Below are 14,741 nucleotides of genomic sequence, written 5' to 3' on the forward strand. Positions count from 1 at the left end.
CAAAAGCCAAAACTACAGTCTCATGGGAAAAGTCAACAGTTTCCAAATGGAGATATCATTCACTTCCATGTTTAAATTTAAAAGTATGAAACAATCCAAGAAACACAGAAGGTGCACTTTTTAAATGCTTTTAAAATCCAACAAATAACATTGTGCCATTAATACGGTGATCTGGAATGGTCTGAAATCAGAAACTGGCAAAGATAAGTATATGTCTAGTTTTAGAGTACAGATATTTAGACCAAGGTGAGTTTTCTTAATTTTTTACTTCTATTTTGTACAGGCAGAGTTTGCCAACTGTGCATGCAAAGCCACATAAGTGTCCTTTCTCAAAGCCACTTACTGTGAGTACTGGTCCTGTTCAGTAAAACACACATACACACATAGACACACACATAAATGTCCCCCCCCTCACCCCAACCCCCAAACCCCCACCACCAAAGTGCATAATTTACAGGAATATGTACATTCTTAAAATAAATATGTCATGGCGTGGGTGAGAGAGCAAATAATAATAATATAAACAAAAAAAATAACAAAACAACTGTAACAGCCTGACACCAACGTGACATTAGTGGCACTTTCTCATGTACATATGAAGTATCTTTTCCATAATGAACTGTGACCTTCTCAATACGGAAGCAACAGGTTACGACTTATTTATGTAATACCTCATAGGGCTGCTAAGTACAATTTCTTCAGGCTTCTTATAAAATCTTGAACTCCCAGCAATCAAAAATAAGAAAGCAATTATAAATGAGCATTGGTACTGAAGTTGAGTTTCAGCCGAGAGTAGCTTTCCGTGATTCAGAAGGTCAATGCAGACTCTGTGGTGACCTTGATGACAATATTAATGACGTAAAATATAATCTGTGGGAAGACAAAGCAGTTCTTTGGGCAGATTCACCAACTACTGAATGAAGCTTTTCTATTAAAATGTTGCATCATGTTCTACTTAATTATGGCATCTGTTACCGTTGGCTACGGCAAATTCCATCACAATCCCAACATAGATAAAGGTTTCATGTGGATGGCGAGGCCAGTTAACAAAACTCCTTCCAGTTAGCTCCACCACACGCTGAACCATCTGAGGCACAATTTTGCAACCACAGAGAAGACATTCCCTTGCCCCCCCCCTAAATCTACACCTGTGAATGACAGGCAAACTAAACTATGGCTGACTATCAAGAACAATGTCATGTTTCTTTATTGATCTATACTCCAATGCTGGTTAACAAAGCACTCTTAGTCAAGACTGGTAGCTTGATTCTGTTTGCTTTGTTTGGATCCCTCTGGTTTTAGCAGGAACTGAGAACTCATTTTGGTCCACTAAACAAGTCCTGTGTCACAGAAAGAGCCTTTTGGTACTAATCCTCCCTATGTATCAGTGGGTCTCTTAACTCTTTCCAGAGCTGTATTCAGCCCTTATTGCTCCACATTACACATTTTATTGACTTTTTAAGTGTTTATTACACATGACAAAAATCCTGTTACTGTTATTATGACCACAGGATACATACCAGTAGATCATTCACCGTTATCTCCATTTCAGGGTCAAAGGGATAACCCAATACATCTTTTTGGTCCACTCCTGCCCTTCCATTGGATTAGGCTGGTTCAGTGGAAGTTCTTATTTCCTAGTCCCACTACTATTCAACATTATATGCTGTTTTGGTATACAGTGCAATTATTGGTTACATCAGACCTCCACAGAGGTTGATCATTAGTCAACTTCGTTCTCACTATACCTTATGCATCTGGCTAGGTTTCTAAATGGCCAATGATCACAGCTGTGTATATGGTTTCTTGTCCAGCATACCAGGTAAATGCATTTGCTTTAAACGGTAAAGCTGTGGAGCAGAAGAGGTCAATCGTGCAGAGAGAAGAGCACCGGCTGCGGTTCCCTGTTTCATGACGTCCCTTACATAAGCGGTAGTTGCAGGGAAAAGGTAAATAGCACTGAGTTCATCTACAATACTGTCACCAAAGGAGCACCATTCTACTGGCATACCCCCAACTAACAGCTTAAATCAGGGAAGGCTTCCTCGCATTAACTAACTGAGTAATCTGTGAATATGAATGCTAAGCTGGTCAGTGACAAGCCCAAGCAGACTTGACACATTTGAATGTAGTTGCTCTGATGAGACACCAGTAAAATGCTACCGGTCCTTAAGCTTCTTTCTTAGTGAAGCATTTTGATTTTTGGTTTAATTTTCATGATTCTTGTCACTATCATTCTGTTTGGAATTATTTACGTATTCTGACTTTGGAATAAACCAGGACCAATAGAAATCTTTATACTAGAGCAGCCCAATTAGAAACATAGCTATTTGAGATGTGAGCAGATTTCTAGTGGGTATTCTGTGCATTGGCTGTTTGATAACACAGTGCAGCTTAAATGAAACAATATTATGATGCACAAAAAAGAAGGCGTGCCAGTCTCTGGTGGACCGATTCCCGGAATTGGGTCCGACCTTGGCCATGTAGGGATGAAGTCTTGAAAGCTCCCTGCGTTTGCTCTCTCAGGCTGCTGCAGCCGTCACACTCTGTCATGGTGCCACCTTGTGGTTGGGAGTGTCTACGCCCAGGGTGAGTGCAGCAGCTGGGAGTGGGAGCGGAGACGCATCAATTGTGGCTGGCGACATGCCGCCGGCTGGTGCGTTTAGACTGCTGGCTGGGCTGGATTTGCTGCCAATACGACTGGCAGTACTGGTTGATGAGCCGGACTTCCGGCTCTGGGTGGAATTGCGGCGGGACTGTCTGAGGAGGGGGTGGTGGTGGCGGGGGGTAGGGATGGAGGTGCGGTCGATGCTCCTCAGATGGGACATCGGGGGCGGTGAGGGCATCCACAATCTCGCGATCCAGAATACGCAGCGCCACCCGGGCCACCGTGTGTTTGAACTTGTTCTCCGTGGCCAGGCAGTGGTACAGCCCACTATCTGACTGGGCCAAGGACTTTAGCAGGACCCCGTGACCCGTTTTAACCACCCCAGCGTCGCGATTAAGCTGACACAGCAGGAGCCATTGAAAATGAAAAAGGGACGCAGAGAAAGAATCAAAAGTTAGCAAGACAGACTAACATCAGCTCATTCCTGCTCTGCCGTGACTTGTTACAGGCGAGATTAGGAATGTGCTAATAGCAGATTAACAAAGTAATTATAACAGAAATGGCACTTTGGAGACAGTCACTGTGGCCTGACTCACCACTTTTCTCTTGCCATCCTTCTGGAAAAGCCACTTGACGGTAGCTTGTGGAGACCGGGGCTGACACTCCAGAAACGCACTGCTTCCCTCCACCCCAAACTGAACGGTTTCTTTGAGCCGATTCTCTACTGGGGCAGCAAAAGGAAACAAAGATTACTGGGTTACAACCTTGTTAATTATTTAGAATCTTTATGCAAATTTGTTTCAGATTAAAGCTATTACTAAATACTGGAAAAGGTACAGACTAAGTGTGCTGAAAGGGGAAACTGGAATTAAAACAGATCATTTTAGGTGAAAGACAGGATTTGAGAGAGCAGATCTGCTATTCAACTTAACAAAAGTGAATTTACCACAAAAATCCAGTGCAGAAATTCTGTGACTCAGTAAAACTACTTCAAAGAAGTTTCTTTCAGGGTGCGGGGGGGAGGGGGGTCACGGCAGGATTTAGGTGAGTATCACCTTCGCATGGAATTTCCCAACCTGCGAGATTGGCAAACATTTCTGCACTGTTACATAAAAGTACTGACTTTCGACACAATTCTCCTGTGAAACAGCCTTGTTAGACTTTTGTCATATTCCCAAATCAAGACTGCGACTTCAACTTAAATGCTTTCAGTGTTTTAAAAGTGATATTTATATTTATAACATGCTGTAAAGAGAAAAAAGTGGAAAAGCAGAAAGTAGAAGCAGAAAAAAATCCATTTAAAAAACATCTTATTTTGCAATCTTAAGCTTTGACATATTGTTATATATTTGAACATATTTTTCTTCAGATACACCGCCACAGGATCCCTGCGGCAGCTCAGATTACAGCCTATGCTCCGGGCCGCATCTCCGCAGAGGATTACACTGGGTGTTCCCTGTCTCACCTTTGGCATTGAAACCTCGGCACTGCCGCAGTGGATCTCCATGTTTAATGTCTTGTCTCCTGCTCCTCCTGAGACACACAAAGAGCAGAGAGAGGACACATCTTGCTTTAGACCAGTGTTTCCCTATCCAGTCCTCAGGGACCCGCAGACAATCCACATTTTTGCTCCCTCCCAGCCCCTGGTAGCAAAAATGTGGACTGTCTGGGAGGGAGCAAAAAACGTCTGCTTGTCCTCGATCACCAGGTTGGGAAACACTGCTTTAGACAATGATTCATACAAGAGTAAATTGCTGAATGAAGGCGACAGCAACATGGAGTGAGTCCCCACCTCTTTGTGGCTGGGGTGAAGGCTGAGCAGCTCTCGCCGTCCCAGGCACAGTACGGATCCCTGGCCAGGCAGCAGTCGGAGCAGGCCTTGCCATAGACGGGACATCTGTGCAGGGACACCTGTGTCAGGCCCCTTTCAGACGACACGTACAGTTGTTGCTGTGAAACACAGAGAAACAAGCGGATATAGCTTTGTATATGTTAATGTGGCCTCACTGTTGTAAAGTTATAAGTATGTGGGTTGTGCCTTTACAACACCTGAGAGTGTTAACCAATACAGTGCATGCTATTTTTAACTCACCCTTTTTGATGAGATTTTCATTGTTTTAACAGGAGCTGAACTCTGCAGAGGAACAGGACACAACAACGTCATTAAACCTCGAAACATTTTGGTGTGAATTTTATGTGGGGGAGGAATAATTTTTCGAGACCAGATGAAGATTATTATCCGAGTTAGAAACAGCAGAAGCAGACGATCATTACCCTGAAAACCTCGACCTCTTCTAGAGTGAGCTCCTCCGTGGTGCTGGGGTCTTTTGGAAGAACAATCACCTTCTGGACTGTGCCACGATCTACATTAAGAAGGAGGACAATTAAAAGGTTTCGGCTTAAAACACATGATGAAGTGTCACTGCTGATCAGTAGTGGAGCTGGAAACTCACCTGTCCCCAAAAATAGCACTTCGTACCTCCCATCCACCGCATCCACCAGGTCTACCGCAATGGTGGTGAAGCGATAGTCCACACCAGTGCGCACCACCAGGGGGCGCTTATGAAGTGGATAAACTGGATGGTACATAAGGGGATGGGCACGTACGAAGTTGACAGCCTCATCTGAGAACTCTTTGGTGGAGCGAAGGCCAGGAGTGAAAGTCCCTCCTGGACACTGAGGAGATGGAAAAGAAGACTTAAAACTTCACAAGTTCAGCATACAAAGATTTATTAAATACTAAATCTAAAAAAGAGCAGGCTACTTACAGTGCCTGGGCGGGGGTAGGGAATCTTGCCGGTGTAAGGTGTCCACTGGTAGTTATGGCCGTGTTTATGGGAGAAGGGGCCGTTGAAGACGTTACGGATGTCGGCCATGGAGTAGACACAGACCGCAGAGCCCCTGAACACCGAGCTGAGGAGAAGGGTGAGATGTTAGTCATGCTGTTGAGCACTACAGAGCACAGAAAGCGAGAATGACACAGCAGCAGTGAACATGCACATGGGAGTTGCGATACAGCTGAATAGGGCCGGGAACATCAGCACTGAGCAGACCTACATACGACACGTGTCAGCCATTTTTAATGTACAGCCATTTTTAATGTACAGTCATTTTTAATGTACAGCCATTTTTAATGTACAGCCATTTTTAATGTACAGCCATTTATTTGCATATTTTAACAGAGTGAAACTCTTTTTCACTGCAGATGTTGTGTTCACGTTTTCCTTAGGAAATCAACAAACCGTGCAATGTATGCAGTCCGCAGTATATACTTTTATATCAGGTAAGTCATATAGCAAAATTACAGGTTTGAACCCCCCCTGAACTTTGCTCCTGATCAGGCACACATCCCCCCCCCCCCCCGAAATTTGCTTCCCGTCCCGCCGGTCGAATTCTAGTGAGGGGGCCCCAACCGATCGGTGGAATCTACTGAGAACCCATGAGTACGGGCCTGGTTTATATTGCATAATTTGTGAGAAAAAACATTACCCAGCTGTAGTGAACACAGCGTACACCACGGGATTGCGTTCATCTTGGGTAGGCTGAATGAAAACATCTCCTGTGAAAAGATAAAAAAAGCAGAGAGTAGGTTAAAACAGGACAGAACACAAATGAAACTGTCTGAAAAATGACCCGAAATGGAGCAGCTCTTACGCATTTCATCAAAGTACGTTTCGACGCCATCGTCCCCAATCACGGAGCACACCAGACGAGCCTTCAAGAATGTCGTCCACTTGTTCACCAGTGACCTCTGACCCCCATCATCATTCTGGCCACACGGGGTAACAAGGGAGATGGTTTCAGTTATACATTGATACAGCTGGGCAATTTATTAATCGTACATGAACCGTTCAGTACATTATTTTCAATTTCTTATGCATAATAAAATGAATGAAAACATTTACTGACACGGGCAGAACCCAAATTTACAAGTAGATGTCCAACACAGAAAACATTACGCTAATTGTGGCTGTGACTTAGTCAGTTATAGTTGGCTGCTTGGGAACATTTTGGGTTTCCCTATAAATTACACCAGCATGGAGAGGGAGTATTTGATGACCAAGACTGACTGTAGATATGTCAGATGTGTTGCTGGAAAAACACTGAACACGCTAACTCACTTGAGACGACATCATGCGTGTGTGTGTACGACCAGAGCAAGGCTGAAACAGCCTCTGGCACCTTTACCAGGGAATTATTAATATTAGGGGCGTTTATCGCGACAGACATGTCATCATACTTCGTACTAAAGAACACAGGGTTTGGGATTGGTATGTTATATTTTTGACTTTTACATGTATTTTACATATATTTTAACTGCACAAAGAGGTTTTGTTATTCAGACACGTCGACAGACACATCTCTTTTGGTTTACAACTATTCCTAATTGTGCTTGCAGTTTTAATAAAAAGTGATTTCAAAATAAATTCTGTTTTCCCTGCTGTACAGAAACTACACCAAAACCGAGGTTTGTGCCAAGCCATGAATTGTGGGCACTGGTATACCCCCAGTGTGTTCATCCATGTATTGAAGTCCAGACACTCCTTTTTGAGCTCACCAGACAGATGCGCCCCACCCTGGCCAGAACACTAGGGCTTCCCCCACCCCCTGCGTCCAGAGTCTTCTCACGGAAGAAAAAGTAAAGCTTGTCATCATTCCTCTCCGAGCTGTCTGGAATCTGATGGGTCTGGATGAAAACCGGTTCTAGATGTACAGCAAGGAGTAGACAAGGAGTAGACAGGAACACATGCATTAATGGCTGATCCAGCCATTTAGGATCTGCACTGCTGCACATGCGGTCCGCCTGAAACTCACCATTAAGCCACCGAGAGTCATACTGCTCAGTCCGAACCGCCGGTCTGTCACCCAACGTCCGGAAGATAGCCGGGTCCGTGCCCATGAAGTCCACATGAACCCCAGCATACAGGTTTCCATCTAATAGGGGGAGGAAGTTCGCAGAGAAGGAAAGATGAAATAATGAAAACTGATGCTTGGGAACCTCATGGGTCTGCATGGGCCATAAGGATACAGATAATGACTCACTGATCAGGGCAGCCACATTCTCCTGGTGGGGGTCGTAGGGGCATTTCCCCTTCCCCGATTCCACATACCCTGGCACAAGTCGGAAGAGATACTCCTAAAAGCAGAGGGCAAGACGGGGGGGGGGGGGGGGGGGGTGAGGATTGTCTTCCGATGCCAGGGGCAGGCGGCACGTCCTCTGGCAGCGTACGGTACCTCGGCTCGCCAACCGCGGTTGATGAACGTGCAGACGGGCTTGTAGGCCCCTGTGCCGCAGGCGTACAGGTGTGTGCGGTTCCACGGCTCGATCAAACGGATGAAGTTTGCGCACTCGCCCTGGAGTGGGGGATGAAGGGAGGGGAAAAAACGGCATTATTCTCACAAGCAGCACACTATATTTTTGCGATGCAGCCAGTGATCCGCAGCCTAAGAGGAACTGCATGATGTAATTCGCATGACTGGAAATGCGGAAGGCTGCCTATAAGCCTGAGAGGAAGAAACAGGCGAAACTCACCTGACCTCCCTTCCCTGTCATCCTGCATTCCCCCTTTCTCTGGGCAGTGGCAGGCCAGTGAATCTGAAGGAAACAAACAAACCTTTACTATTTACTATTTACTATTTTACATTTATGTGTTTTGCAGTGTATAAACATAATTATATACTATATGATTTAACTCTCTCTCTCAAAACATTTTGACTCAACATTATGCCCTGTTTTATATTGTAAACACTCTAGATTCAAGATATATTAATTACATGCATAGTTATACAGATACAACTCGCAGTGGAATGCAAATCTTGTTACTCCTTAGACAAACAGCAGTGAAATAAAAACAAATTAAAAAAAGGAATTTAAATGATTAAAAGTAGGGAGGGGTGGAAAAAAACATAATAAAAGATAAATAGGACTATATATACATGTGCAGAAGTGATAATTAGATGGATGGCAAGATAGAACTGAGGAATAAACTAGGGAATTGACTTTAATTAAACTCATCACCATACAGAACCAGGATGTACAGAAAAACACAACAGTGGCCACTTGACATGACAAGGACCAATAACAAGTACATTCAGCAGACAGACGACATGAGACCACAGTCTGACCATTTGGTGTAAGACAAGGATTGAGGCTAAACCTGGACTAAGTCACCAGCATAGATGAAAGCCTTACAATGAGGGGCTCCTTGTTGATGTTGTGCATGTCGAGGGCCACAACGTATTCCCGGCTGCCCAGGTAGAGGCGGCCCTGGTCCTGATCCATCAGCAGGATGCGATAGTCACTGGTGTTGAAGGAAAAGCTGAACGGACGGATTGTCTTGGTCTCCAGAAGTTCTGCACGATTCGGCAAACAGGAAAATGTTTCTGAGTGCTACTTTACAGCAGAAGTGGAAAGTTCAGGTGCAGAAAGTAAAAATCCAGACCAAGATTTTGTTTCAACCAACCAGTTGAATATACAGAGTCACAGTTACAGAGTACTCAACTGGTTCGTTGAAACAAAATCTTGGTCTGGATTTTTACTTTCTGGACCTGAATTCTCCAGCTCTGCTGCACAGGGATACAGTCATTGCACAGCTTGGGTTACATCATGGCCGGCATGCCTGTGCTGAATGGCTACTACCCAAGTGCACTGCGTACCAGCAGGAGGTGCTAACATAATTTGCTCTGCCCTCTTTCTCGGGCTGTTCCACTAGATATTGAATCATCATTTTGACTTTCATTGAAGAGAAACAGGCCAGCAGCATGTTGCATTAGACATGCTATTTCCATGGAATTAATAAAAATAAAATTGCAGCTCTAAAACATCCCATGATTGGATAATTACAGACCTGGCTAAAGATTTCCATTAAACAAGGCAACAGAATTTAAAAAAAGTACCTACACTGTTGGAAGTTTGTCATTAAGAATTTCCATTTAGCAACAGAATGTCTACAGAAGGACAATATTTAGTAAGACAGTACAGTGAAATAACTGTGGGCCAGACGAATGTCGACTTTAGACATAAATCTGCAGTGAGAAGGACGGGAAGACATCACTGCCCTGGGCTCCTGACAGACATTAACGGGGAGTATGTGAGCGATTGCAGACGAGCCTCGGGTCTGACACAGCGACACGGCGCAAATCTATAAATTACCCATGTTAACCCCATTCCAGCAGCACTTTGATCTCTGTGGCATTACTGAACACCCTTCCAAATGCTAACCTGTCCAGGCTGGGCTATAAAACGTCAAATAAATAAAAATAGCTTTTGCAGTGGTGTTGAAAAGGTCACGGTCATACACCGCTCTCCATTCTTGGAACAGGTTGCAGACAACGGTTCAGTTTTTATTGTATTTCATTTTTAGTAAGAGATGTTCCCCCCTCCCCCAACACAAACACACAAGAGCGTTTCTAATACAAGGAACGTGATATTAATTCCTCAGACTCGGATCGACATATTAAATCCAGTACAGATTAGTATTACCCGTCACCATTTATACAATAATTTTAGACATCGATGTTTATGTAGGTGGTGGAAGTAAATATTAAAATGGTCAGTAACAAATATACAAAGCTGAGTGAAAGGGTCTTTTACAAAAGGGCGAGAAAACCTCATTATCTGCTCACGTGTCAGAGGAATTCTCAATGACGTGTCCAAGCCCTTGGTCCAGAGTGACAGACTGTATTCCACATGTATGTGCGGCCCAATGAGAGCCCGTGTATATGTTTGTGTGTTTGGGGTGCCTGTATCTGGGGCTCTAACTAGGTGGCGAATTGCGGCCGTCTGTCTGTCTCCCTCACAGCTGTGCGGGTGATCCTCAGGCAATCTGCAGAATTCCGGCCGGAGCGCTTGACGGACGGCACCGGATTCCTGCCACTCGCTGTCTGGGGCAGGGAGAGCCTGCTATTCTCAGGAGTCCTCTCATCCCATTCCAAGCGGCTTTATCGAGAAAATCCACAATTTCGGCAAGGGAGGGGGAATCTTTTTTTATAGATGCACCTGCTGGCCAGAAAGGTCATGCCAAGTGTGCAGTTCTGGGGCTGTTCACTGTCCAAGTCTGGGCACGGGGGAGACACTGACTCATACAGTGCTGCCCGGTACTCCATCTAGTAGACAACTACAACAAAGGTCATTATTTTGTTGCACCATGAAAAAAATTCAAACTCAAATATCTTCACAAATCACTTCTGTTCTGTTATGGAGGCAAAAAGCAAAAATATCTGAATAGCCCCACCTGTAGACTAATAAAGGAACCAGCATGTAATTTGAAAAGGTATGTTTCAGTACATCGTGAATGTTGCGAACAACAGAATGTGCATCAGGCTGAGGTTTCTTCAGAAGAAGGTTCTCCCTAATCCAAATCTAGGAGCAAGAAACTGGGCTCGAAAAAATCATAATGTCAGACCATTGACCAGGTGACACTCCTTCTTAAAGACTTTAAAACTTTGCCTTATGAAATATTAGACTCCCAGTGAGTTTTGTTGCTGAAACCACTGCAACCAAAGCAACTCGTATTTTTATAAACTGAGGTAATATTCTGTAGTTAAAAACCACAGCCCCCCCACCCCCACTGTGCCCTCCTCCAGCAGGCGTCCTATAAAGCTGCACTTGATAAGCGACTGGAAGGGGAATGACTATGCAAAGACCAGTGTGACCCTGAATAAGCAGTTATGGTAGATGGATGAGGGAATGGATGGATGCTCAAAGACAGACTACTGGTTTTAATAACGATAACACCAAAACAAAAGATCCTTAGCTTTCTATTGCATTCTCAAGTTCAAATACGGTAGCTAAGAATATGTTGTCGAAACTGAAATGGGAACAGTGAGCTCATGTAACCATCCATTCATCTTTCAGCCCCTTATCCTGGTAAAAGTCATGTCCTTATTTATATCGTTTATTTTACATTAAATCTTATGGGCCACTGTGTCCAAAGACTATGGGCTTATCCAAATCCTCAGTATGCACACACGCTAGAACCAAACTTGGCCGGCGTGTGAAGTCCTGCATAAACTTAAAAAAGGGCAGCTAGTGATCATGGCTCAAGAGAGGACCAGTGACCTAATGCTACTGTCATGAAGATTAGCCTTGCTGAGTAGGAGCCAGGGCCTCCTCCGTGGGTCAGAGCGCAGCACGGCTGGGCGGCTCGGCGTTTGGGACCGACAGAAGTGGCAGAAGGTAGCTGAACTAAGCTATTGCTGTCAGCTTCCTTAGCCCAAGAAGGCTGACCTCCATGTAGGTCGGAGACATAGATACTGGGATTGTGTCGCAAAGCATATTTGGCAGGAAAAAAACATATCCACCAGAGCTAGATCCATACTGGAACTGCGTAAGAGGCGTACCGAAAGGGGGATGGGGTTTAGTGAGGTTCTCAGGGCAGTCCCCTTTCCAAAGTGGAATTTAAGGCTGTTTGCCAACTGGGCTCTGAGTATCTGTGCGCGAGCGTGTGTATGTGTGTGTGAGTGTACACCCACTCACGCATATCAGAGTGTACCAGGCGTAGAGTCAGTGCCAGAAAGGGACGCAATATTATTTATTGGCATTGAAAGAAATCAGGCAGAGCTTATTGTAAGCTGCATAGCTGTGGGGTAGGAAACAGTGCCGCTCAAACGGATTTCCATTATTCATAAATCTGACTTTAATATGGGAACAGAAATGGAGAGAGGGCAAGGGGAGAGAAAGAACTAAAGAATTAGTAGAACAAGACAAGGAAACTCATCAATGGGAGGACAACATGCTTTTGGTAATACGGCAAAAGGCAGGCAGACATTGCGGGTGGCCTGTATCCCAGCTCAGCTGAGGTGAGCCTATGATGTTCCTGTAAGTCCTTGCACAGGATGTTTAGTCAACCTGGGGCTAAAATAACCTGAGGTGGATCTCTGACAGGAAAAAGGCTGGCGGTGGAAGGAACTCTTCCCATGCTATGTGGCAAACACAGGACATTGCCGAGGTCCAATCAGGTCAAAGAGGAGAACGGCGAAAGTTCAAAACCTAACCCCGATATGTACCTGGGTCATCCTGATCTCACATTCAGCCTCTCACCGGCATCTCAGGCACCAATTTCACATCAGCTGGAAACAATGAAGGGATGTTTAGCGAGGAAAATGTGTGCAGACTTTAACGAGGGCATTTCCGTAAGGCAGCGCTCGTAAACCAGGCACCGCCAGAAATAAACATTGTGATTTTACATATAACTAAAGATGTATACATACACCATCTCTCCGAAAATCGGGTCAATCATCCCACAGACTTGTGAAATCTGTCCCAGTTATTATCTCAGTGGAAACCAGAAGCCATACAGATAGTGTCCGCTGTTTACACTGTGATGAACAGTATGGGATGATAAATAATCATGCTGAGAGGTGTAAAGCTTTGTTTTGTTGGGAGAAAGAAAAAAAGAGTGACAAATGTAGTGGCTTAAAGCACATGTTGATTCGAGAGATTTATTTGCCATTTGTATACGACAGACAGTATGGCTACAAAGGAAATTTTGATGTCAGGTAGAATATATGAAATTATCAATAATGCGATTTAGTTTTACAAAATATTTCTCCGCACACTCCCAGCTCAACACCTTTTTCTTAAGAACTTTGATTAATTTCACCTTTAAAGAGAAAAGGAAAAGTATTGAGTTGACTGAATACCATTGAACCTATCATGTGAGGCAAATGCATTGACACCACATTATGACATCAGACTTGCACCTTGGCTGCCAGGTTCAAAGGGATTCCTTAAAGGTCTCATAGCCACAGGTCACTCAACAGGCACCCCTGTATAACAATGAGCTCCTGTGTGGAAAACAATGGTCGGCTAATCCCGAGATCCGAAGAAACCAGGAGCCAAGCTCAGTCCTCCGCCCAGCTATGCTTGGAAACTTTTACGGATTGAAGGGGGCTGGGAGCAGTTATTATCAAAGATAAAGCTGTAATCTTTATCAGTCTGTGACAATTCCACAAATAATTCTGTGTTGCCACAGTAGAAGAAGTAAGGGATAAACCACGACGAGGCACGCAGTTATAGGAAAACAGCCAATCACAACATGGTTGGAGTTGATTATTTTCATTAACCACACTTCTTGAAGTGGATTGTCCTGCTTATACTGCAGTTAACAAAAAAAAAAAAACAATAACAGAATAAACTAGTAACGGTTAATTTTTCAGATGAAAGTCATTAATTGCTCTTAAAAACATAATCCTTATAAGGACAGAACATCTGGCCAGGCTACTCACTGGAGGGGGTAAGTTTGTTAAGTTTGGCTAGAAAAGGTCAATGTTTGAGTTTGAAAATCAAGGAAAATTATGCTGATAAGAATGACTGCTAATTTATGGGTAAAAAGTCGCACAGGGATGTACATTGACATGTTTACTAAAACAATAAAACGCATTAATGTAGAACTGGCTATTTGAACTACCTGTGTGATTACACGAAAATAGTCATCTTTGGACCAATAAGAAAATAGCATTTACAAAACTGTGGTATAAGGGTGTATAAAGACTGCTCTAGCTGACCACGCAGACTGGATGACAGTGTGCTGTTGCAGTAGCTGAATGGAGAAAACCGGGCATAAAGAAAAAAAATAGGCTGGCAAAATATGTTAGTAATTAGAAGCAACAGCAGCACTTAAATTTAGACACAAAACATTTAAAGATCCCTTTACTCTAGATGCAGGCTAGAGAAGGTCATGTAGTCTTTATAAGTTTAGCAGTTCATTAGATCTCATTGGCTGAAACGATCACCATTGGAACGACTGGTTCATCATGACTGTTGTATCCTTGACAGTTGCAGCTATTCCAGTCAGTCTAGGAAAAAGCACAATAAAGCATCATGCAGTATAAAAATTTTATGCAAAAAGCTGGCATTTTCCATTCTATAACTATGCACATGCAAAACATTATATTTTTGAAAACTCAACTTTTTCACGGCGTTAAAAAAAAAAAACTTCTCAGCCTGTAACTGAGCCTGTGTCGATTTCTGTTTCTCTGTGACACATCTGGTGCATGGAATCAGTAAACCAATACAACCTGAATGGCCACTTGAGGTCCACCCCACTATTACCCACCTTGACAAACAGACCCGGTCTCAGCAAGCCTTTTATTGTTCTGCTCTGTTCCGGACCTCATAAAGAATTAACTA

At 43.9% G+C, this 14,741-nt stretch overlaps 1 protein-coding gene across 2 annotated transcripts in view; it reads right to left on the reverse strand.

The window, feature by feature from the left end:
* Positions 1-418: 418 nt before the first annotated feature.
* Positions 419-14,741, reverse strand: part of sema3gb (sema domain, immunoglobulin domain (Ig), short basic domain, secreted, (semaphorin) 3Gb) — a 51,896-nt gene continuing 37,573 nt past the window's right edge. The window contains exons 3-18 of one of the 2 annotated variants that reach the window (XM_023819339.2): positions 8,802-8,962; positions 8,142-8,204; positions 7,844-7,963; positions 7,652-7,745; positions 7,424-7,543; positions 7,167-7,312; positions 6,263-6,377; positions 6,098-6,167; positions 5,377-5,521; positions 5,062-5,284; positions 4,883-4,971; positions 4,701-4,742; positions 4,401-4,558; positions 4,074-4,141; positions 3,205-3,329; positions 419-3,006 (exon numbers count right to left, since the gene is read on the reverse strand). In XM_023819339.2, coding sequence (XP_023675107.1) covers positions 2,626-3,006; positions 3,205-3,329; positions 4,074-4,141; positions 4,401-4,558; positions 4,701-4,742; positions 4,883-4,971; positions 5,062-5,284; positions 5,377-5,521; positions 6,098-6,167; positions 6,263-6,377; positions 7,167-7,312; positions 7,424-7,543; positions 7,652-7,745; positions 7,844-7,963; positions 8,142-8,204; positions 8,802-8,962 — 2,120 coding nt within the window. In that variant the 3' untranslated portion in view covers positions 419-2,625. Of the gene's footprint in view, positions 3,007-3,204; positions 3,333-4,073; positions 4,142-4,400; positions 4,559-4,700; positions 4,743-4,882; positions 4,972-5,061; positions 5,285-5,376; positions 5,522-6,097; positions 6,168-6,262; positions 6,378-7,166; positions 7,313-7,423; positions 7,544-7,651; positions 7,746-7,843; positions 7,964-8,141; positions 8,205-8,801; positions 8,963-14,741 lie in introns of both variants that reach the window. The other variant, XM_023819338.2, reaches the window with a different exon arrangement.

The sequence above is a fragment of the Paramormyrops kingsleyae genome, chromosome 6 (assembly GCF_048594095.1).
Source record: "Paramormyrops kingsleyae isolate MSU_618 chromosome 6, PKINGS_0.4, whole genome shotgun sequence".
NCBI classification, from domain to species: domain Eukaryota; kingdom Metazoa; phylum Chordata; class Actinopteri; order Osteoglossiformes; family Mormyridae; genus Paramormyrops; species Paramormyrops kingsleyae.